We start from the raw sequence: 24,282 nt of genomic DNA, 5'->3' as shown, positions 1-24,282 counted from the left end.
GAAGTAAACCATCGCAAATGTCAGAATCATTCAACCGGCAAAACAGCATCCATGGGGAGAGAAACAAAATTCATGTTTCAGGTCAAGGAGCCTTTTCCAGAACTGGGAATGTGAGAAAACAAGCACATTTTGTGCTTCAGAACTGGTGTATCGTGGCAAGTGTAGAGAGAAAGTCTAGGATAGGGTGGAAATGATGTTTTCACCTTAACACCTAACAACTGGCCGTTAGAAAATGAAAAGTAAAAATAAAGATACCGTGGAAGGGGGAGGAGTGAGCAAGAGAAAGAGGGATTGGGAGAAGCTAAGAGAAAGTGAGAGGAAAAGGGAGAGGGAAAAGGAGAGGAAAAAATAGAGAGAAAGGGGAAGGGAGGGGAAGGACAGGAGGACTGAGATTGGAAAGGAGCGGGAAAGGGAAAGTGAGAGGAAGAAAGGAAGAGGAAGAAGAGTGGGGAGGGGAGGGAGGGGCATAAGGGGAGAGAGAAGGAGAGAGGGGTAGGGAGAGTGGGAGAGTTCTTCGATATTAATCAGTAAAAGTCAGTAAATGTCTCTACATTGTATTAACTGTGGAAGTAGTGAAATAAGGTGATATTGAAAATATTTTTGAGCATTTGAATGACATGTGGGTAATTTTGAGAAATTCAATTTATGATATTCATAAAGGTTATGATTCTTGTTCTTAGATCTTGTGGCTTGTGCAGATGAACATACCTGTCGTAGAGTTTGTGGCAATCCAATTGGGTGCACTGATATCGCTTATCCACTGCTTGTAATGCAGCTGCTCCCTGGAGGTACATTGTTAAAGTAGGAAAAGAATAAAATTAGGCATAAAAAATTACTGCCCATGCTAAGTTGCTGCTGGAAATGAGTTGGAATGACACTGCCATCCACTGCTTCAACTTTCTGATTGGCTGGATCCAACTGTGGAGAGAAGTGACTTGTCAAAATGCCTGCCACTGTGCTGTGTGCCTCCATAACTTCAGTCAATGTGTCAGATATGTTTTCCCCACTCTCCGGCAGCTATTTCCGTATTTGTTACAAAATAGTAGGTTATAAGTAAAGAGGGGGAATGGTGTCTGTGTTGCCAATAGCCCACTAAAACCAAGTAAGGGATTACTGAGTAATAAAGTATCATTGTTTCAGTAGTAGAAACAAAAAACTGCAGGTGCTGCTTAATACACAAAAGGACATAAAGTGCTGGAGTAATTCAGCAGGTCAGGTAGCATCACTGGAGAACGTGGATAGGTGATGCATCAGGTCAAGACCCTTCTTCAGACCCTCGTACTGCAACTGGACGGCTGTAGGAGAGGCGAGGTTCGATGGAGTCTTTGCTCACAGCCTGCAGGTGGCTGGAGTGCAGTGGCAGTGGTGATGGCAGCATTGGCAGGCGCAGTCTGGAAATGGCTGAAAAACCTGTGTGGGCCAGTTGTTTTTAGCCAGAAGAGTCTAGCACAGACGCTCAGATAGATTACTTTCAGTTTGATGTCGGAGCCATGAGATGATACAGTTTTCTACCATGTCTACGACACATTATCATCATGACCACAAGCATGATTGGGACGACGATTAAGAACGGAAGCTAAGACTTATTTCATTGTTCTGTATTTCTACAATAAAGAAGCAATTAATCAACGAACTACGTCTGGAAGATTCATCATTGCTATCTTAATAGTGTCATGACATGCGTGAGATTACTTTACTAATGGTCTCCGACATATTAGTGGCTTAACGAACTTTGGGATGCTTTAAAAAGCTGCCACTTTATTCACTATAACCAAAATCCATTATAAAAAGGTCTGTAATAACAAGGGATTACTGTATATCAGATCAAACCTCGGCTAACATTAATCCATATAAAATAGAATATAAAAAGTGACCTAAATGCGCTTCATAAGTTCATAAGTTTCTTTTCTCAGCTTGTGATGTTCTCCACAGCAATAGACATCAAATGCCTCTTGCATCGAGATCTTGTTTAGAATGTCCCGGGGCAGAACTGGGGGAGAAATCACAGATCTATTCAAAGGTCACAAACCTGGAAGTCCTGTGTATCAGTTAACGAGACAGAAATTTTCCAGAAACACTTGAAACCCATGGTTATGGTGTGTTTCCTTTAATGATATTTGATCTTCTTATTTACCAAAATGATTCTGTAATTGGGAAAGACCTGTCATTTTACTGGAGGTACACAAAATTGCTGGGGAAACTCAGCGGGTGCAGCAGCATCTATGGAGCGAAGGAAATAGGCGACGTTTCGGGCCGAAACCCTTCTTCAGGTTACTGGTTAGGCATCTTCAGGTTACTGTCATTTTACTGGTTCTGGGAGCAGCAAACCTCCAACATGGGTGTATTTGCAGCAGAGGGAGTGCAGGTTTGATTGCTGGGATGGCACTTTATCATATGAGAAATTATTGAAGATAACTCTGTAGAGTTCAGATGAATGGGATATTATTTTATTGAGGCATGCAAAATTTCAATGGCGCTTAACTGGGTAAGTAGTTATATATAGGTTTACCAACATGGAGAAGGAGGCTACTTGGCTTTTTAAGCCAACTCCATTCTTTGATTGAATTCTGACTGATATATTTATAACATTGTCTTGGCGTTCCTACTTACAGGTACCAGCAGTAACTTTTGCATATTAACTATTCATCTACATTTGCCATAAAATATTTTGATTTTCACCATTTCTGCCACAATTGTCCTCTGAAGAAGAGCATTCCAAAGGTTCCCTGAGATTAAAAAAAAGTCACTTGATTTATCAGATGAGTGACTTATTGTTAAATGGGGACCCCTGGTTCAAGATTCACTCACAAGTTAAAACATCATCTCAACATCCAATGTATTTTACAGATATAACATATTGTCCCAACAATTGTCCTCAAGACCCTGAGCAATGAAGACAAGTGAGCCATACATTTCCTTCATCACCTTGTCACTTTTAAGAAACTCTGTACTTGTACCCCTTAGTCTCTCTGTTCTACAACATCCCCAAAAGCCTGTCATTTGCTGTGTATGCCCTGCCCTTGTTTATCTTTCCAAAATAAAGCATTTCACATTCCATGTACCATTCCTTTTCTCAGTTTCCCAGTTGATCCTGTTGTAATCTGAGACCACCTGCTTGCAAATCATTCATCAGGAAAGTCATATCTCTCAATATCTCAGAGTTTTGTCATCTCTCATTATTTAGATAATATGCTTTTTGACTATTTCCCCAATTAATATACCATTTATCATATTTTGCACACTCACTTGCTTACCTTTGCTATGAGAGGATGTTTTCCCTGGCTGAAGTGTGTAGAATCAGGTGTCCAAATAAAGAGACAGCCATATAAGACACATCCTTCAACCAGAGGTGGTTAGAAACATAGAAAATGGGTGCAGGAGGAGGCCATTCGGCCCTTCGAGCCAGCACAGCAATTCATTGCGATCATGGCTGATCGTCCGCAATGAATAACCTGTACCTGCCTTCTCCCCATATCCCTTGGTTCCACTAGCCCCTTGAGCTCAATCTAACTCTTTCTTAAATCCATCCAGTGACTTGGCCTCCACTGCCCTCTGTGGCAGGGAATTCCACAAATTTACAACTCTCTGGGTGAAAAAGTTTTTTCTCACCTCAGTCTTAAATGGCTTCCCCTTTATTCTAAGACTGTGGCCCCCTGGTTCTGAACTCGCCCAACATTGGGAACATTTTTCCTGCATCTAGCTTGTCCAGTCCTTTTATAATTTTATATGTTTCTATAAGATCCTCCTCATCCTTCTAAACTCCAGTGAGTATAAGCCTAGTCTTTTCAATCTTTCCTCATAAGACAGTCCCGCCATCCCAGGGACCAATCTCGTGAATCTACGCTGCACTGCCTCAATCACAAGGATGTCCTTCCTCAAATTAGGAGAACAAAACTGGACACAATACTCCGGATGTGGTCTCAACAGAGCCCTATACAACTACAGAAGAACATCTTTACTCCTAAACTGAAATCCTCTTGTTATGAAGGCCAATATTCCATTAGCTTTCTTCACTGATCTTTGGAAACCTCTACCCAAGAGATGTGGGGTGTCAGTAACTAAGAATATTCAACACAGAAATTGATAGATTTTTAGATGTTAAGATAATTTAGGGATGTGGCTGTTCATGCAGGAAAGTAGTGTTTTAATAAATAATCAACAACAATCGTGTTAAATGGTGAAGCAGATGCAAAGGGCTAAATTATCTACCTCTGGTTCTATTTTTATATTTTAGAGGATGGAAGTTTGTAATAATATGGAGGAAGGGACAGGAAGTATTTGTCCCTGATTCATTTAGTTTAGAGGATTTAAATGTATCCCATTAATCACACGTAAGGATTGCACAGGATGCTGGCTTTAGTACAATGCTTGAACCCATTCCTGTTCTCATTCTCCCACTGCAGGAGCACGGGGCCTAATAGTTGCAGTCATGATTGCTGCTCTCATGTCCTCCCTCACTTCAATCTTCAATAGTGCAAGTACATTATTTACGATGGACATCTGGCATCACGTCCGGCCCCGCTGCTCTGAGTGGGAGCTCATGATTGTTGGCAGGTAAGAAAATGCGGCATTGGCTATTTTGCTCAATGGTGCCTTTCTATTGAAAACTGCAATTATGAGAACAGTCAATTATTCATGTAAAACAGGGTTCCCCGTGCTCATGGGAGGAATCAGCAGAATGATAAGACTCAAAATGAACACTGATGCTGTTAAACACGATCTCTCTTTGTTTCAGGATATTTGTGTTGATCCTAGTGGTGGTATCTGTTTTGTGGATTCCTCTGGTGCAAGCAAGCCAAGGTGGCCAACTCTTTATATACATCCAATCCATTACCTCCTACATAACCCCACCAATCGCAGTGGTCTTTGTGTCTGGCTGCTTTTGGAAACGAGCTAATGAGAGTGTGAGTGATTTCCTTAAGATTACTTCTACATTTTATTTTATATTGCTAAATTCAACATGGAGATGAATTAGAGTGCCTAGTATGTTGCCTCAGTAACTCTAGTCTAGTGTATTGTGAGTTAGCTGAGCCCAATAAAAGTGGATTGGTGGAGATGCCAATTCAAGTACTATAACCCTGTTATCTTTGCATTGGAACTAAGTAAGAGGATTGATAAATTCCACTGTTAACTGCTCGTTGAATTTTAATTATGTTTCATTTTACATTATATTCTGGGTTATAACTTTCAGTTCTGCAGCTGGATTTAAATTTACCTTATTTTAAATCAATACTTAGATTGGCATTTATACATCTTTGGATTAAGGTCCACTGGATTTGTTCCTCACTTTAGCCCCTGTCCCACTTAGGCAATTTTTTCGGCGACTAGGCTGTTGCCACATGGTCGCGGGATGATGCCTGTATGGTCGTGAGTAGTCTCAAGTCTCCTAGAGAGTCATAACGTTTTTCTGGTCACCGCTGGATTTTGAAATGTTCAAAACTTTTTGGCGACTGTGGGCTTGACGTAGCTTGTCTTCTCCTGTCATAGGTGCAGTCGTAGGTTGTCGCCAGGATGACGCAGGTTATCACCAGGTTGGTTGTCGCTGGGTGCTGACTTTGGTGAATTCCGTTGTCAACTACCTATGTCAACCTAACTCAACCGGCGACAAGTATCGGCGACAGGTATCGGCGACTGAATTGTCTTCAGTTGTCACCGACAGGGTTGTTGCTTGTCGTAGTTTGTCACGGGTGGATGTCCTAATGGGTCGCCGGTTGTCGGTAGCTTGATTTTGTTTGTTGAAGGTTGTCGTCTGTGTGGTTGTAGGTTGTCGTAGGTGTGGTCGTAGGTGGATGTCCTAATGGGTCGCCTGTTGTCAGTAGCTTGACGTCGACTAGATGGTAGGTTGTAGTAGCTTGTTGTAGACATTGTTATAGGGGGGGTCCAGCCGCCACTTTTCTGGTGACCTGCTACGACTGTGACAGTCGCCGAAAAAATCGCCTAAGTGGGCACCCCTTAGAGTTCCAATGATGAGATCAAGGCATTTACACAAGGCATTTACACAAAGTGTATAGACCAGTTAGCCTGACATTAGTGATGGGGAAGATGCTGGTGTCAATTATAAAAGATGAAATAGCGGCACATTTGGATAGCAGTAACAGGATCGGTCCGAGTCAGCATGGATTTACTAATGAGAAATCATGCTTGACTAATCTTCTGGAATTTTTTGAGGATGTAACTAGGAAAATGGCCAAGGGGGAGCCAGTAGATGTAGTGTACCTGGACTTTCAGAAAGCATTTGATAAGGTCCCACATTGGAGATTAGTGGGCAAAATTAGGGCACATGGTATTGGGGGTAGAGTGCTGAAATGGATAGAAAATTGGTTGGCAGACAGGAACCAAAGAGTAGGGATTAACGTTTCTCTTTCAGAATGGTAGGCAGTGACTAGTGGGGTACCGCAAGGTGCTGGGACCGCAGCTATTTTCAATATACATCAATTATTTAGATGAAGAGAATCAAAGTAACATTAGCAAATTTGCAGATGACCCAAAACTGGGTGGCAGTGTGAACTATGAGGAGGATGCTATGAGAATGCAGGGTGACTTGGACAGGTTGCATGAGTGGGCAGATGCATGGCAGATGCAGTTTAATGTGGATAAATGTGAGGTAATCCACTTTGGTAGCAAAAACAGGAATGCAGATTATTATCTAAATGGCGCCAAGTTGGGAAAAGGGAAGAACAACGGGATCCGGGGGTCCTTGTTCATCAGTCAATGAAAGTAAGCATGCAGGTACAGCAGGCAGTGAAGAAAGTGAATGGCATGTTGGCCTTTATAACAAGAGGAGTTGAGTATATGAGCAAAGAGGTCCTCCTGCAGTTGTACAGGGCCCAAGTGAGACCACACGTGGAGTATTGTGTGCAGTTTTGGTCTCCAAATTTGAGGAAGCACATTCTTGCTATTGAGGAAGTGCTGCATAGGTTCACAAGGTTAATTCCTGGGATGACGGGACTGTCATATGCTGAGAGAATGGAGCGGTTGGGCTTGTATACTCTGGAATTTAGAAGGATGAGAGGGTATCTTATTGAAACGATTATTAAGGATTTGGACGCGCTAGAAGCAGGGAAACATGTTCCCGATGTTGGGGGAGTTCAGAACCAGAGGCCACAGTTTAAGAATAAGACGTAAGCCATTAGAACGGAGAAGAGGAAACACTTTTTCACACAGAGAGTTGTGAGTCTGTGGAATTCTCTGCCCCAGAGGGTGATGGAGGGAGGTTCTCTGGATACTTTCAAGAGAGAGCTAGATAGGGCTCTTAAAGTTAGCAGAGTCAGGGGATATGGGGAGAAGGCAGGAACGGGGTACTGATTGTGGATGATCAGCCATGATCACATTGAATGGCGGTGCTGGCTCGAAGGGCCAAATGGCCTACTCCTGCACCCATTGTCTATTGACAATCTGCACAATCTGGAATATTTTCAGTAAAACATGGTGCTGGAGTAACTCAACGGATCAGGCAGCATCTCTGGAGGAAATGGATAATTTATGTTTCGGGTTGGGACTGTTCCTCAGACTGATTGTAGTAATAGGGGGAGTAAACTAGAAATGAGGTGCAGGTGGGACAAAGCCAAGCAAGTGATAGATGGATACAGGTGAATGGGGATGTTAATTGGCAGATGGATGGACAAATGTTAGAGTTTAAAAGGAGGCAATGGGTGTCAGATTAAGAGAAGTAAGGAGTGAAACGTAAAGTCAAAAGGGTGTCAGATAAGGAGAGAAGAGTAGTGCTTTCTCTCCTTATACGCATGACACCCTTTTGACTACTTTTCATCTCTTATCCCTAACAACAAGTACAAAGTAAGCAATTTTCCTGTTAAATTAGTGCAATGGGCCAATTTTGTCCCTGCCAATGGAAATATATTCTTGATGATGGAGAACGATGCTTATTCAGGAAGGATCACAGCTGCACACTCCTGGCTTGAGCAAGAGGTCTGACGAGGTTGCTTGTTCAACACATTTCAATCACCTGAACTAGTTTACATGTGATTATGAATTCAATGTAACATTGACTATGTAACATGACTGTTTGTGTGTACAGGGTGCATTTTGGAGCCTTGCTGCCGGATTTATCGTTGGGTTTACTCGACTGATTTTGGATTTTGTCTACAGTGCACCGCCATGTGGAGCAGCAGACACACGGCCATTAGTTACTAGCAAAGTTCATTTCTTGCATTTTGCGCTCCTCCTCACTCTCGTCTCTCTGATTGTGATGGTGGTCATGACTTTCTGCAGTCCAGCCCCGCAACCAGAACAGGTGAGGGAACAGTGCAGATTGCTGAGTCTCCCAATTTGAAGAGTTCCAGTTATTACACACAGTATTTACATTCAAGCATTACAAACATGCATCCCTTTTGCAAAATCTGAAGCATTGAGGAGAAGGATCTTGATTTGAGTCCTTGATAAACATTTTTGGAAAATTTCAATCATTAATAACAATCAGAATTTGTGAATATGCAAGATCATGAGAGAGGAAATTGCGTGTAACAGGGAGTGCAAGTCCAGAATTACACATTGTGGAAGCAGAATGTTTGCCCTGGCTGGTTTCATGGGCAGCCTGCTGAGAAGGTCCTTGGGGCTTTCGGCCCAGCACTCACTGCTCCACGCAAGCAGCTCTGCTTTCTTCTACTCCTCCTTGTTTTACTCAGAGCTCCTATTGATTTGGAAGCAACAGCAAGAAAGATAAGCAAGATAAAACACTGATTGGCTCTAGCCCAAGTGGGAGGGGAGTTAGAAGTGAGTCAGAGGGGGAAAGCAGTTGAAAAGGAGAGGCAAAGCACAGGCAGACTTTACTCAGAGCTCCTGTTGATTTGGAAGCAACAGCAAGAAAGATAAGCACGAGAAAACACTGTTTGGCTCTAGCCCAAGTGGGAGGAGAGTTTGAAGTGAGTCTGAGGGGGAAAACAGTTGAAAACTGAGGAATTTGGTTTGTAAATTGGTAAATTAGGCAATTTATCAGTCAATATAAGCAAGACTGCTCTTAGGGAGCGGCAGTGAGTGAGCGGCCTTGTGAGTGAAGTGCCCTGTGAGTCTTTGGCTCGAGAGACTTCAGAGAGGAGGCTACGCAAAACGCTGGAGAGGGAGAGACGAAAGCAGGAGATGTCAGGCAAGCTGATTCAGTGTGATGCTTGCAGTATGTGGGAGGTCAAGGACACTGCTGGTGCCTCTGACTGCTACAAATGTGAGAAGTGCATCCAGGTACAGCTCCTGAAGGACCGTGTTGGGGAACTGGAGAAGCAAGTGGATGACCTCAGTTTCGTCCGAGAAACTGAGTCGTTCCTCGACAAGTCCTACAGTAAGATTGTTACACCTAAGGTACTGGAAGAGAGAAGGTGGGTGATGGTGAGAAAGGGAGGGAAGCATGGAATGCAAAAGTCCCCGGGTGTTGTACCTCTTGTGAACAGGTTCACCCACTTAGAAGCTGTCGGGACAGAAGACGTTATTACACTGAGCGGCGGACTGGCTTGCGAAGCAAATAGGGCTGTTGAGCCAAAACCAAAGAGGCCAACGTCAGGCAAAGCCATTGTAGTGGGAGACTCCATTGTGAGAGGTACGGACAGGGGTTTCTGCAGCAACAGACGGGATTCGAGGATGGTGTGCTGCCTTCCTGGTGCCAGGATCCAGGATGTCACGGACAGAGTGCAGAAAATCCTCAAGGGCGAAGGTGAACAGCCGGAAGTGGTAGTGCATGTTGGCACAAACAATGTCCGAAAGAAGGGGATGAATATTTTGCAGCGTGATTTTAGAGAGCTCAGAAAAATCTTGAAAAGCAGGACCTCCAGGGTTGTTATCTCCGGTTTGCTTCCAGTTCCTCGTGCTGACGAGAGCAGGAACATGGAGATACGGGACCTGAATGTGTGGCTGAGGAACTGGTGCACGGGGCAGGGATTTAGATTCTTAGATCACTGGGATCTGTTTTGGAGTAAGGGGGAACTGTACAAAAGGGACGGATTGCATCTTAACAGGTTGGGGACCAGCATTCTGGCAGGCAGGTTTACCACTGCTGCACGGGTGGTTTTAAACTGAATAAGGGGGGTGGGGTGTCAAATGGGATAGTCGAGGATGGAGTTAAAGGGAAAGGGTTTCTTAAATATGTGAGCAGAGAGACAGAGGGGTGTAAAATGAGGGTAGAAGCATTAGGTAGCAAGGTGAAAAGTAAAAGTGGCAGGCAGACACATCCAGGGCAAAAATCAAAAAGGGCCACTTTTCAACATAATTGTATAAGGGGTAAGGGTGTTGTAAAAACAAGCCTGAAGGCTCTGTGTCTCAATGCAAGGAGCATTCGTAATAAGGTGGATGAGTTGAATGTGCAGATAGCTATTAATGACTATGATATAGTTGGGATCACGGAGACATGGCTCCAGGGTGACCAAGGCTGGGAGCTGAACATCCAGGGATATTCAATATTCAAGAGGGATAGACAGAAAGGAAAAGGAGGTGGGGTAGCGTTGCTGGTTAGGAGATTAACGCAATAGAAAGGAAGGACATTAGCTTGGAGGATGTGGAATCGATATGGGTAGAGCTGCGAAACACTAAGGGGCAGAAAGCGCTAGTGGGAGTTGTGTACAGGCCACCTAACAGTAGTAGTGGAGTTGGGGATGGCATCAAACAGGAAATTAGAAATGCGTGCAACAAAGGTAAAACAGTTATAATGGGTGACTTCAATCTACATATAGATTGGGTGAATCAAATTGGCAAGGGGTGCTGAGGAAGATTTCTTGGAATGTATGTGGGATAGTTTTCTAAACCAACATGTAGAGGAACCAACGAGAGAGCAGGCTATTCTAGATTGGTATTGAGTAATGAGGAAGGGTTAGTTAGCAGTCTTGTTGTGCGTGGCCCCTTGGGCAAGAGTGACCATAATATGGTTGAGTTCTTCATTAGGATGGAGAGTGACATTGTTAATTCAGAAACAAGGGTCTTGAATTTAAAGAAAGGTATGAGACGTGAATTGGCCAAGATAGACTGGCAATTGATTCTTAAAGGGTTGACGGTGGATATGCAATGGAAGGCATTTAAAGACTGCATGGATGAACTATAACAATTGTTCATCCCAGTTGGCAAAAGAATAAATCAGGGAAGGTAGTGCATCCATGGATAACAAGGGAAATCAGGGATAGTATCAAAGCAAAAGATGAAGCATACAAATTAGCCAGAAAAAGCAGCCTACCAAAGGACTGGGAGAAATTCAGAGTCCAGCAGAGGAGGACAAAGGGCTTAATTAGGAAAGGGAAAATAGATTATGAAAGAAAACTGGCAGGGAACATAAAAACTGACTGCAAAAGTTTTTATAGATATGTGAAGAGAAAAAAATTAGTTAAAACAAATGTAGGTCCCTTGCAGTCAGACGCAGGTGAATTGATCATGGGGAACAAAGACATGGCAGACCAATTGAATAACTACTTTGGTTCTGCCTTCACTAAGGAAGACATAAATAATCTGCCGGAAATAGCAGGGGACCGGGGGTCAAATGAGATGGAGGAACTGAGTGAAATCCAGGTTAGCCGGGAAGTTATGTTAGGTAAATTGAATGGATTAAAGGCCGATAAATCCCCAGGGCCAGATAGGCTGCATCCCAGAGTACTTAAGGAAGTAGCCGCAGAAATAGTGGATGCATTAGTGATAATTTTTCAAAATTCTTTCGATTCTGGAGTAGTTCCTGAGGACTGGAGGGTAGCTCATGTAACCCCACTTTTTAAAAAGGGAGGGAGAGAGAAAACGGGGACTTACAGACCAGTTAGTCTAACATCGGTAGTGGGGAAACTGCTAGAGTCAGTTATTAAAGATGGGATAGCAGCACATTTGGAAAGTGGTGAAATCATAGGGCAAAGTCAGCATGGATTTATGAAAGGTAAATCATGTCTGACGAATCTTATAGAATTTTTCGAGGATGTAACTAATAGAGTGGATGAGGGAGAACCAGTGGATGTGTTATATCTGGACTTCCAGAAGGCTTTCGACAAGGTCCCACATAAGAGATTAGTATACAAACTTAAAGCACACGGTATTGGGGGTTCAGTATTGATGTGGATAGAAAACTGGCTGGCAGACAGGAAGCAAAGAGTAGGAGTAAATGGGTCCTTTTCACAATGGCAGGCAGTGACTAGTGGGGTACCACAAGGCTCAGTGCTGGGACCCCAGCTATTTACAATATATATTAATGATTTGGACGAGGGAATTGAATGCAACATCTCCAAGTTTGCGGATGACACGAAGCTGGGGGGCAGCATTAGCTGTGAGGAGGATGCTAGGAGGCTGCAAGGTGACTTGGATAGGCTGGGTGAGTGGGAAAATGCATGGCAGATGCAGTATAATGTGGATAAATGTGAGGTTATCCATTTTGGTGGCAAAAACAGGAAAGCAGACTTTATCTGAATGGTGTCCGATTAGGATAAGGGGAGATGCAACGAGACCTGGGTGTCATGGTACACCAGTCATTGAAAGTAGGCATGCAGGTGCAGCAGGCAGTGAAGAATGCGAATGGTATGTTAGCACTCATAGCAAAAGGATTTGAGTATAGGAGCAGGGAGGTTCTACTGCAGTGGTACAGGGTCTTGGTGAGACCACACCTGGAGTATTGTGTACAGTTTTGGTCTCCTAATCTAAGAAAATACATTCTTGCCATAGAGGGAGTACAGAGAAGGTTCACCAGACTGATTCCTGGGATGTCAGGACTTTCATATGAAGAAAGACTGGATAGACTCGGCTTGTACTCGCTAGAATTTAGAAGACTGAGGGGGGATCTTATAGAAACTTACAAAATTCTTAAGGGGTTGGACAGGCTAGATGCAGGAAGATTGTTCCCAATGTTGGGGAAGTCCAGAGCAAGGGGTCACAGTTTATAAGGGGGAAATCTTTTAGGACCGAGATGAGAAAAACTTTTTTCACACAGAGAGTGGTGAATCTCTGGAATTCTCTGCCACAGAAGGTAGTTGAGGCCAGTTCTTTGGCTATATTTAAGAGGGAGTTAGATGTGGCCCTTGTGGCTAAAGGGATCAGGGGGTATGGAGAGAAGGCAGGTACAGGATACTGAGTTGGATGATCAGCCATGATCATATTGAATGGCGCTGCAGGCTCGAAGGGCCGAATGGCCTACTCCTGCACCTAATTTCTATGTTTCTATGTTTCTTCTTCTTTCCCAGATCAGTCAGTTGACCTGGTACACACGCTTTGACAAATCACCAGAGAAAGATTCAGAAGTAAATGTTGCGATGACTGAAGACACACATCAACGACCAGATGAACACACAACACATCAGATCACCAAAGAAGAAGGCGACATTGTGCAAGGTAATCCGCATACTGAATTCACCACCTTACTCACATAACTATGGTATTTTGTCATGTGGCCACACAGCCTCAGTCCAGGCAGGCCCTCCATTCTCGGTCCTCGGTGGGTGAGCCTTGAGTACCGGGTGGGTTCTCTGTCCTCAGTCCACGGTGAGCGAGTTCTTGGCCCGCGGCGAGCGAGCAGGACCAATAATCTCATTGACTCCATCGTACATATCTACAAATAACTAATTGACTCATTGACTCCATCGTACAAATATCTACATACACAACGTACATATCTACAAATAACTAATCTTCAGAAGAATAAAGAATGGCAATCCATGAGCTGACTGGTATTGATAGTACATCTGAAAGTAAACCCAATAGTAAACACATCCCATAACAATATCACCTAAAAGCTCTTGGACAAGGCTAGAACATTTTGCAAGGTTTTGTGAGAGTGAATGGGGTAACTATATTTCATCAAGTTGCAGAATTATAAGAAGCAAAATGGCTTCTGAGTAACGAAATAAATTTCACACAGACACTTGTTGGAATATCCAAGGCTTCCCACATAGCAACAGGAAACCTTCACATTAAAACACTGATGGAACAAAAATACTGAGAACACCTAGGAGGTCAGGCAGCATCTGAGGAGAGAGAAAAACGGTTATTTTTCATGTTCAGGAACCTTAGTCGGAATATGAAAAGAGAGAGAAAACAAATTAGTTTTCGGTAGTTGATAAGATAGGGTGAGAATAAATTGTTAATATAAGATTATTATGCTATTTCATGGAACAATGAAAGGAAACAGGGTGATAGTGGAAGGTTGCTTTTTGAACTGGAGGCCTGTGATAAGTGGTGTGCCTCGGGGTTCGGTACTGGACCCATTGCTGTTTATCATCTATATCAATGATATGGATGAGAACATACATGGCATGATTAGCAAGTTTGCAGATAACACAAAAGTGGGTGGTGTTGTAGATAATGAAGATGGTTGTCATACATAGCAGCTGGATCTTGATTGGTTGGGCTGGAGGGCTGACAAATGGTTAAAGGAATACAGAGATTGTGAGGTGTTGCTTTTTGGAACGTCTAACATGGACTGGAGCTACACAATTAATGGTGGGGCTCTGGGGAGTGTTGTAGAGCTGGGGGATCCAGGAGTGCAGGTGCATAGTCCCTTGAAAGTGGGGTCACGGGTAGAAAGGGTGTCAAAAGGTTTTAGGCACGTTGGCCTTCAATAGTTGAGTATTGAGAATAGAAATTGGGAGGTCATGCTGCAGTTATATAAGACGTTGATAAGGCCACACTTAGAGTATTGTGTTCAGTTTTACTCACCATGTTATAGGAAAGATGTTGTCAAGTTAGAAAGGGTGCAGAGAGGTTTTACGAGCATGTTGCCAGGACTTGAGGTCCTGAGCTATAGGGAGAGGTTGAGCAGGTAGGACTTTATTCATTGGAGCGCAGGAGGATGAGGGGTAATCTTATAGAGATGTACAAAATCATGAGAGGAATAAATTAGGTAAATGCACAGAGACTTTTGCCCACCCAGGGTAGGAGAATCGAAAACCAGAGGACATAGGTTAAAGGTGTGGAGGGAAAGAGTTAATAGGAACCTAAGGGGTAACTTTTTAATATAAAGGTGGTGGGTGTACGGAATGAGTTGATGGAGCAGGTAGTTGAGGCAGATACTATCGCATAATTTAGACAGGTACATGGATAGGATAGGTTTAGAGGGATATGAGCCAAATGCAGGCAGGTGGTTCTAGTGTAGATGGGCATGTTGATCGGCGTGGGCAAGTTATGCCATAGGGCCTTCTATGACTCTATGACAATGCAAGTGAATGCCGTAGCTGTAGGATATTACCAGCATGGAAGGCAATAATTACAGAAATACTGAGCCAGTATGATGACAGGTAGAAATGGCCAGTTCTGTCACAAACAGAAATAAATGGAGAGATATCTTCCAGGAATACCAACTTTTCAATCAAACTTTACGTATCTCAGTATTTTCCGGCATTTTCTGCTTTTATTTCTGGATGTTTGCATGTGACCTCTAGTCACAGGTGCGGAAAACTGGAAAGTAGCTAATGTTCTTTTATTTATGGGGAGATATTGAGAATACAGGGATTCATAGGTGATATCTCGCATCAGTGGTAGGGAAATTATTGGAGAGGATTCTTTGGGATAAAATTTACTCATATTTGGAAGAGAATGGGATAATTTGACCAGTCAGCATGGTTTTGTTTGGTATCCACTACAGGACTGAGGCAGGTGAGAGACTGGAAGGCGGTATGGATGACGATGAAAAAACGTTTGGTGGACAGGATAGGCAGGGGTGTGATATGCAGTGAGGGAAGCCTGTTGGATTGAATTGCATTTATTTTCATGTGAGATGCCTGATTGGTAAGATGGTTGAACTCAGGGATAGGTACTTGCGACTAGATGTTGTAGACATTACAGAAGTCTGACTTAAGAGATGGATGGGGCTGGCAGCTCACTCCTCCAGGGTACAGGTGCTATAAAAAGAGATAGAAGAGCAGGAAAAAGAAGAGGGGGCTTTATTGATTAAGGAGAATGTCATGGCAGTAGTCAGAGATGACATTACTGATGGTTTGTCCAGTGAAGCTATATGGGTGGAGCTGAGAAATAAAAAGCTGAAAGTTACTTTGTTAGGGAGTGTACTTTCCCAATGTAGACAGGGTTTAAATGCGGTGGAATTTGTCAAATGTGTTCAGGAAAGTTTCATCAGGCAATATGTAGAGGCTCCTACATGAGAGAAGGCAAAACTTGATCTACGCTTAGGAAGTTGGGAAGGGCAAGAGTATACAGCGTGATATGGGTTAGTTACAGAAATGGGCAGAGAAATGGGAGATGGAGTTTAATCCGAGCATTAAACTGTGAGGTATTGTACTTTGGGAGGTCAAATGTAAGGGGAAGGTCAGCAGGACCTTCAGAGTAGGGGGCGCCGTCCTGTACGGGTATGGCTGCCCAGCCTGCAGCTGTCCGTTTTTTCACCTCTTTTTTAAATTTTTGTTAGTTAAAGTGTTTTGTTCTGGAGCTCTAGTCTTTTTTAATGTGGGGGTGGGGGGGGAGGGGTAGGGGGAAACTGCTTTTCAGGGTCCCCACCTGGTCGGGGAGGCTGCTTTTCTCCGGGCAGCACCTCCGACCCGTCCTCGCGGCCTACCAGCGGGCCTGGAGCGGCGTCTCCTGTCGGGACCGGATAGATCCTCAGCTTCGGCGGCGGCACAGCACTGGAGCGTTATCGCGGAGGGGGCCCGGGTCACCTCGGGTCGGGTCGCCTCGCTGGAACTCCGGTGAGCTGAGACTGCCGAGAAAAACATCGCGGAGCTACGGTCTGTGGAACGGCCAGCCGCGGGCGGCGGCGCTGAACTTTACATCGGGAGCCTGGGATCTCTCGCCGAGATCGCCAGTAGTGGAGCTCCATCCAGCGCGACCTGTCAGCTTCAGAAGCCGCGGTCTCGAGTAAGGAGGCGGCCGTTCCAGGTTTCCCAAGCCGCTGTGAGGTTTCTCTTGACGCCGGAGCACCATCATCCGGCGAGAACGGCCTGGAACATCGGGCCTCCGTAAAGGCGACAGCGGAGGCCAAAATATGTCTGACTATGGGTGGACATGGGGATGGAAACTGGACTTTGTGCCTTCCCTCATAATGGAAACCATTGGTGGGGGGATATTTTTTATGTTTAAATTTCTTTATTATGGTCATGTCTGTATTCTTTTTTTATGTGCTGCATTGGCAATAAGTATTTCACTACACCATTTAGTGTATGTGACTAATAAAGAACCTTTGTACCTTTGAACCTTTAATAAGGGCCTTGGGAATGTTGTATATGGAACGTGCTGCCGAAGGATGTAGTTAGATTAAACTTAGATTAGATTAGATTAAACTTTATTAATCCCCTTATTCAGGGGAAATTCTGATGTCCTTGCAGCACACTAATAAAAATACAACATAGCATTCAAAAAGAAGTTCAACACAAAAACATCCCCCCACAGTGATTCCCACTGTGGGGGAAGGCATAAAGTCCAGTCCCCATCCTCTTGTCCACCCAAAGTCGGGCCTATTGAGGCCTCCACAGTCGCCGCCACGGCGCCCGATGTTCTCGCCGGGTGATGGTGCTCCGGCGTCGGGAGAACCCCCAGCGGCTTGGGGTGCCAGGAACGGCCGCCTTCCCACCGGAGACCGCGGCTTCCAAGCCAACAGACCGCGCCGGACGGAGCTCCGCACACTGGCGATCTCAGCAAGAGATCCCAGGCTCCGGGATGTAACGTTCAGCGTCGCAGCTGGCCGCTCCACAGAACCGCGGCTCCACAATGTTCTTATCGGCGGTCCCAGCATACTGGAGTTCCAGCGCGGCGACCCAGGAAAGGCATCGCCCGCTCCGCAATAGCGCTCCAGCGCTGCGCCGCCGCCAAAGCCGATGTTCTGCGCCGCCGCCAAAGCCGATGTTCTGGCCAGGTCCCCTCAGGGAAACGTCGCTCCAGGACCCGCTGGTAGGCCGCAAGGACAGGTCGAAGTCGCTGCTCGGAGGAAGGCAACCCCTCCGACCAGGTAGGGACTCGAAAAGCAGTTTCCCCCTTCCCCCCCACCACCCCCCACACATAAAAAGATTAGGCCCCCTGACTACACACTCAACGTACTAAAAATAATAAAAAAGAAGGGGAAAAAAACGGACAGCTGCAGGACAGGCAGCCGTTTAGGACAGCGCCTCCTCCGACCAAGTTGAGGCAGGTACAATAACATTTAAAAAGCAATTGGAAAGATACATGTGTGAGAAGTTTTGGAGGGAAGTATTGACAAATGCAGACAAATAGGTCTATCTTAGATGTGGCCTTTTGGTTGGCATGGACAATTTGGGCTGAAGAGCCTGTTTCGATGCTATATGACTTTATGATTCGAAAAGGGGTCATGAACAGAGAATTCCAAGAGATTCTGCAAGTATCACCCTGTAGCCTGAGACTTCTCCCAACATTGGCAACAACTCCATCATTCAGTCCAGCACAGTGGTGCAGCCGTAGAGCTGCTGCCTTACAGCGCCAGAGACCTGGGTTCTTTCCTGACTATGGGAGCTGTCCGCATAGAGTTTGCGCATTCTCCCTGTGACCGCATAGGTTTTCTCTGGGTGCTCCGGTTTTCTCCCGCACTCCAAAGATGTACAGGTTTGTAGGTTGATTGACTTTGGTAAAATTGTAAAACTGTCCACAGTTAATGTTAGTGTATAGGGTGATCGCTGGTCGGCATGTGCTCCAAAGCGGTGGTCCAAAGGGCCTGTTTCCATGCTGTATGTCTGAAGTCTAAAGTAAAGTCAAATTATCTTATGAAAGTTTAAGAACTTAGTTTTATATTCTTTGGAAGAATAAGGGTTGATCTTATTGAAACGTAGAAGATTCGGAGGGGTGGGGTTGACCAGTTTCTATCAATGGATTAATCTGGAATGAGGAGTCAGTTACAGGATAATGGGGAGTGTGGTCATTTCAGAATGAAGTGCACAGGAATTTCTTGTTGTAGAGGGTGTGAATCTTTGGAATTTTCTGCCCTAGGGTTTGGAGCCCAGATAAATGAAGCCCAAATGAGGCCCAAAACTGCTCACAGTACTCCCAATGCAGTCTCTCTGACCAGTGCCTTATAAAGCCTCAGGATTACATCACTGTTATATACATCATCCATTACTTTTAAGGAAGGTGTAGTTACATTTTTGAAAGACTGGGGAATTGAGATGAAGAATGAATAAAATGGTAGAATGGATGGAATGGTGGTGCTGCGGTAGAACTGCTGCCTTACAGCATGAGAGACCCAGGTTCAATCCTGACTATTATGCTGTCTGTACGGAGTTTGTACATTCTCCATGTGACCTGCAAAGGTTTTCTCCCGGTGCTCCGGTTTCCTCCCACACTCCAAACACTTACAGGTTTGTATGCTGTATGAAGGAACTGCAGATGCTGGTTTAAACCGAGGATAGACACAAAATGCTAGAGTAACTCAGCGGGACAGGCAGCATCTATGGAGAGAAGGAATGGGTTTATTCCTTCTCTCATTCCTTTCCAGAGATCTCCCATGCTCTCCAGAGATGCTGCCTGTTCCCGCTGAGTTACTCCAGCATTTTGTGTCTATCTCAGGTTTGTATGTTAATTGGCTTGGTAAAATTGTAAATTATCCCAGTGTATGTAGGACAGTGTTAGTGTGCAGGGATCGCTGGTTGGCGCGGACCCGATGGGACGAAGGGCCTGTTTCCGCGTTGTATTTCTAAAATAAATTAAATTAAAGAGAAAATAAGGCCTGGGGCAGATTGGATACTATAATTTTGAATGGTGGGGCAAGCCTGAGAGGCTCTGAGTGGCTGTCTATATAGAATTTACATGCTGGTTTTCTCCCACATCCTAAAGATGTGCAGATAGGTTAGTTAGCCACTGTAAATTACCAGTTGTTAATTCCTCTTTAGGTAAGTGTCAGAAAGAATCAAAGGGAAGTGGGTGGGTGTGTGTGGATGAGAGTAAACTGCAGAGGTACAAGGAAATAAGGAGGGGGTGATTGGGGCTGATAGGATTACATGAACATGGCTGAAGTGGCTATGTTGTGCTGAGCAAGTGGAATTCAAGATCTGTAGGCACTGTAATCTAATGACAATGTGAGGGGAAGGTGGTGGTGGTTCACTTGGATACGCAAATCTGTTCCAGCCAAGAGCTGGGGAAGGCGACACAAACGTTCCTGTCACCAATGCCTTGGCATATTCTCAGCGACCCAACTGAGGGGTGTGGAGAAGGGAATGAATGTTGATAGGCAGAATAGCACACTAATGATAGAATTTCACAAGAAATGCAATAATATTTTTCTCTCTATTAGGTGTGACGTCAAAGCTAATACGCTTTCCCATGTGGTTCTGTGGGATGAACACGAAACGTGTGGACGCTGCTTTTATTATGGATGAAGAAAAAAATACTCTCACACTGTACGAGAGTCGCCGCATGCGCTACGTTGTAAATATTAATTTGGTAATTTGTATGTGTTCGACAATCTTCCTTTATGTTTATTTTGCTTGAGACAATAAAATAAATGTATGTTTACAAAGTAATATATCCTTGAAACTCTCAATACAACTGATCTCATGTTGGGTATTATAGGGAGAAAGGTAATACCAAAAATATTATCTTATCTTGAGGTTATGAATGAAGGATGAATTATAATACAGTGTTTAGTAAAGTTTAATAGTTTCTTCCAAATGGGTGTAATTTTTTTCTCTTGTCAGCCAAAGTTAAATAAAGATTTAACAAAGAGCCTTCATGAATTTAGAATATTTACTGTAGAACATAGAAAAGTACAGCACAGGAACAGGCCCTTTGGCCCACAATGCTTGTGCCGAACATAATGCCAAGATAAACCAATTAAATTACCTACACTTGATCCATACCCTTCCATTCCCTGCATATCTATGTGCCTATCTAAAAGCCTCTTAAATGCCATTATCATATCTGCCTCTACCCAACCTCTGGTTCCAGGCACCGACCACCCTCTGTGTTAAAAACGGCCCACACATCTAGTTTAAACTTTGTCCCTCTCGCCTTAAAGCTATGCCCTCTAGCCTATGACATTTTCACCCAGGGATAAAACTTCTGACTGCCTCTCCTATATTTGCATTTCCTAGTTTTATATATGCCTATCAGGTCTCCCCTCAACCTCCGGCATTCTGGAAAAAACAATCCAAGTTTGTCTAACCTTTCCTTGTAGCTAATACTCCCTAAACCAGGCAACATTCTGGCAAACCTCTTCTGCACCCTCTCTAAAGCCTCCACAAACTTCCTATCATGAATAATGCAACCTTGAAGCTGTGACTGGGGAGCACACAGAATCCCTGCATAAGCAGTGCACCACCTCATAAACAACCCACTCTCCCACCCATCTCTAGAATAGTCTCCAGTTACAACATCAGCCTGGGCGCCCATCTCAGAACCCAGAAAACTGGAGCAGAAACATCACCCTGCATCCATGAGAAATCAATGTAGAAATCTCCAATGCGTCCCTTAGTTTGGAATATTTAACTCTGAAGATGCCTCTGTCATTTAAAATCCTAATGGGCCTGTCCCACTTAGGCCGGCAACTGGAACGGCGACTGTTAGAGAGGAACAAACACACACACACACACACACACACACGCACACACACACACACACACACGCAAGCGGGGGGAGCACTGTCTGAGTGAAATTCACACGGTGCAAAGCCAAGGTTAGATTAGATTAAACTTTATTAATCCCCTTATTCACGGTAAATTCTGATGTCCTTGCAGCACACTAATAAAAATACAACATAGATTCAAAAAGAAGTTCAACACAAAAACATCCCCCCACAGTGATTCCCACTGTGGGGGAAGGCACAAAGTCCAGTCCCCATCCTCTTGTCCACCCAAAGTCGGGCCTATTGAGGCCTCCACAGTCGCCGCCACGGCGCCTGATGTTCTCGCCGGGTGATGGTGCTTCGGCGTCGGGAGAACCCCCAGCGGCTTGGGGTGCTAGGAACGGCCGCCTTCCCACCGGAGACCGCGGCTTCCAAGCCAACAGACCGCGCCGGACGGAGCTCCACACACTGGCGATCTCAGCAAGAGATCCCAGGCTCCGGGATGTAACGTTCAGCGTCGCAGCTGGCCGCTCCACAGAACCGCGGCTCCACAATGTTCTTATCGGCGGTCCCAGCATACTGGAGTCCCGGCGCGGCGACCCAGGAAAGGCATCGCCCGCTCCGCAATAGCGCTCCAGCGCTGCGCCGCCGCCAAAGCCGATGTTCTGCGCCGCCGCCAAAGCCGATGTTCTGGCCAGGTCCCCTCAGGGAAACGTCGCTCCAGGACCCGCTGGTAGGCCGCAAGGACAGGTCGAAGTCGCTGCTCGGAGGAAAGCAACCCCTCCGACCAGATAGGGACTTGAAAAGCAGTTTCCCCCTTCCCCCCCCACCACCCCCCACACATAAAAAGATTAGGCCCCCTGACTACACACTCAACATACTAAAAATAATAAAAAAGAAGGGAAAAAAAACGGACAGCTGCAGGACAGGCAGCCGTTCAGGACAGCGCCTCCTCCTCCAAGGTGATACCACGATGAATAGGAAGGTTAGTGCTGTAATTAAGACGGCTAAAGCACAGTGTACGGTAAGTCCTTTAAAAGGGGGGGGGGAGAAAGAAGGAGAAGGAGTGGAGACAACTTTTAAGAAGCTAGAGATACACGGCTGTGAAGCTCGGCGGACATTAACATTACCGGTCGGTTATCCTTGGTTCTGAAAACTACTGCTTACGTTTTTTTTCCCAATGAGCCAATGAAATTCACCAGTCAGTGCCATCTACAACCTACGAGAACCTTCGACCTCCTGGCAACCCACTGGGACCTCTTGGCAACCATCTCCAGCACGAGAATTCTCGCTACTCTCCATGGCGGCTTCATTCTAGTCGCCACTAATTTTTCAAGATGTTGAAAAATTTGCGGCGACCATAATGAGGTCGCGGCTAGTTCCCAGAATGCGGGAGCTCCTCACGACCATGAAGGCGACTCCCCGGCTACCACCCACGAACATGAGGCGACCATGTGGCGACTGCATAGTATCCTGCAGTCGCTTAAAAATTTGCCTAAGTGGGACAAGCCCACAAGGGAAATATACAGCAGACCATTCAGATGACTTAAAAACTGAAATTGCTGGAAACACTCAGCATGTCTTTGGAGGGAGAAATAGATTTAACATTTCAGGTCAAACACCCTTCACTTTTGATGAGACTGTTTTTCTCTTCCAAAATGCTGCCTCCAAAATGCTGCCAAAATAGATGGATTCTTAGAGCAGCTTGTAATGGAGCCGACCAGAGAAAAGGCAATTCTGGATTTAGTGTTGTCCAATGAACCAGATATGATAGAGAACTCTAGGTAAAGGAACCGCTTGGAGGTAGAGATCATAATATGATTAGTTTTAACCTGCAATTTGAGAAGGAGAACGTTAAATCGGAAGTGTCAGTCATGCATCTGGAGTTTTTCTTATTTGCTGATCGTCCCCTATCAATAAACCGTGCCTGCCTTCTCCCCAAATCCCTTGACTCCACTAGCCTCTAGAGCTCCATCTAACTCTCTCTTAAATCCACCCAGTGACTTGGCCTCCACTGCCCTCTGTGGCAGGGAATTCCATAAATTCACAACTCTCTGGGTGAAAAAGTTTTTTCTCACCTCAGTCTTAAATGGCCTCCCCTTTATGTTAAGACTGTGGCCCCTGGTTCTGGGCTCGCCCAACATTGGGAACATTTTTCCTGCATCTATCTTGTCCAATCCTTTTATAATTTTATATGTTTCTATAAGATAGCCCCTCATCCTTCTAAACTCCAGTGAATACAAGCCTAGTCTTTTCAATCTTTCCTCATATGACAGTCCGGCCATCCCTGGGATCAATCTCCTGAACCTACGCTGCACTGCCTCAATCACAAGGATGTCCTTCCTCAAATTAGGAGACCAAAACTGTACACAATACTCCAGATGTGGTCTCACCAGAGCCCTATACAACTGCAGAAGAACCTATTTACTCCTATACTGAAACTCCTATACTCTTGTTATGAAGGCCAACATTCCATTAGCTTTCTTCACTGCCTGCTGTACCTGTAAGCCAACTTTCAGTGACCGGTGTACAAGGACGCCCAGGTCTCGCTGCACCTCCCCCTTACCTAATCTAACCCCATTGAGATAATAATCTGCCCCCTTGTTTTTGCCGCCAAAGTGGATAACCTTACATTTATCTATATTATACTGCATCTGCCACGCATCTGCCCACTCACTCAACCTATCCAGGTCACCCTGCAACCTCCTAACATCCTCTTCACAGTTCACACTGCCACCCAGCTTTGTGTCATCCGCAAACTTGCTGGTGTTGCTCCTAATTCCCTCTTCCAAATCATTAATATACATGGTAAACAGTTGCGGCCCCAACACCGAGCCTTGCGGCACTCCACTCGCCGACTGCCTGCCATTCTGAAAAGGACC

At 44.9% G+C, this 24,282-nt stretch overlaps 1 protein-coding gene across 1 annotated transcript in view; it reads left to right on the top strand.

Moving 5' to 3' along the window:
* LOC116985769 (sodium/myo-inositol cotransporter 2-like) overlaps positions 1 to 20,371 on the top strand; it is a 59,485-nt gene extending 39,114 nt beyond the window's left edge. Inside the window, exons 10-15 of the mRNA XM_033040749.1 lie at positions 681 to 788; positions 4,404 to 4,554; positions 4,736 to 4,904; positions 8,036 to 8,251; positions 13,137 to 13,284; positions 20,132 to 20,371. Of these exons, the coding sequence (XP_032896640.1) occupies positions 681 to 788; positions 4,404 to 4,554; positions 4,736 to 4,904; positions 8,036 to 8,251; positions 13,137 to 13,284; positions 20,132 to 20,328 (989 nt within the window). The 3' untranslated portion in view covers positions 20,329 to 20,371. The remainder of the gene's footprint in view (positions 1 to 680; positions 789 to 4,403; positions 4,555 to 4,735; positions 4,905 to 8,035; positions 8,252 to 13,136; positions 13,285 to 20,131) is intronic.
* Positions 20,372 to 24,282: the final 3,911 nt, after the last annotated feature.

The sequence above is a fragment of the Amblyraja radiata genome, chromosome 22 (genome assembly GCF_010909765.2).
Source record: "Amblyraja radiata isolate CabotCenter1 chromosome 22, sAmbRad1.1.pri, whole genome shotgun sequence".
NCBI classification, from domain to species: Eukaryota; Metazoa; Chordata; class Chondrichthyes; order Rajiformes; family Rajidae; genus Amblyraja; species Amblyraja radiata.
This window is presented reverse-complemented; position numbering and strand designations above follow the sequence as displayed.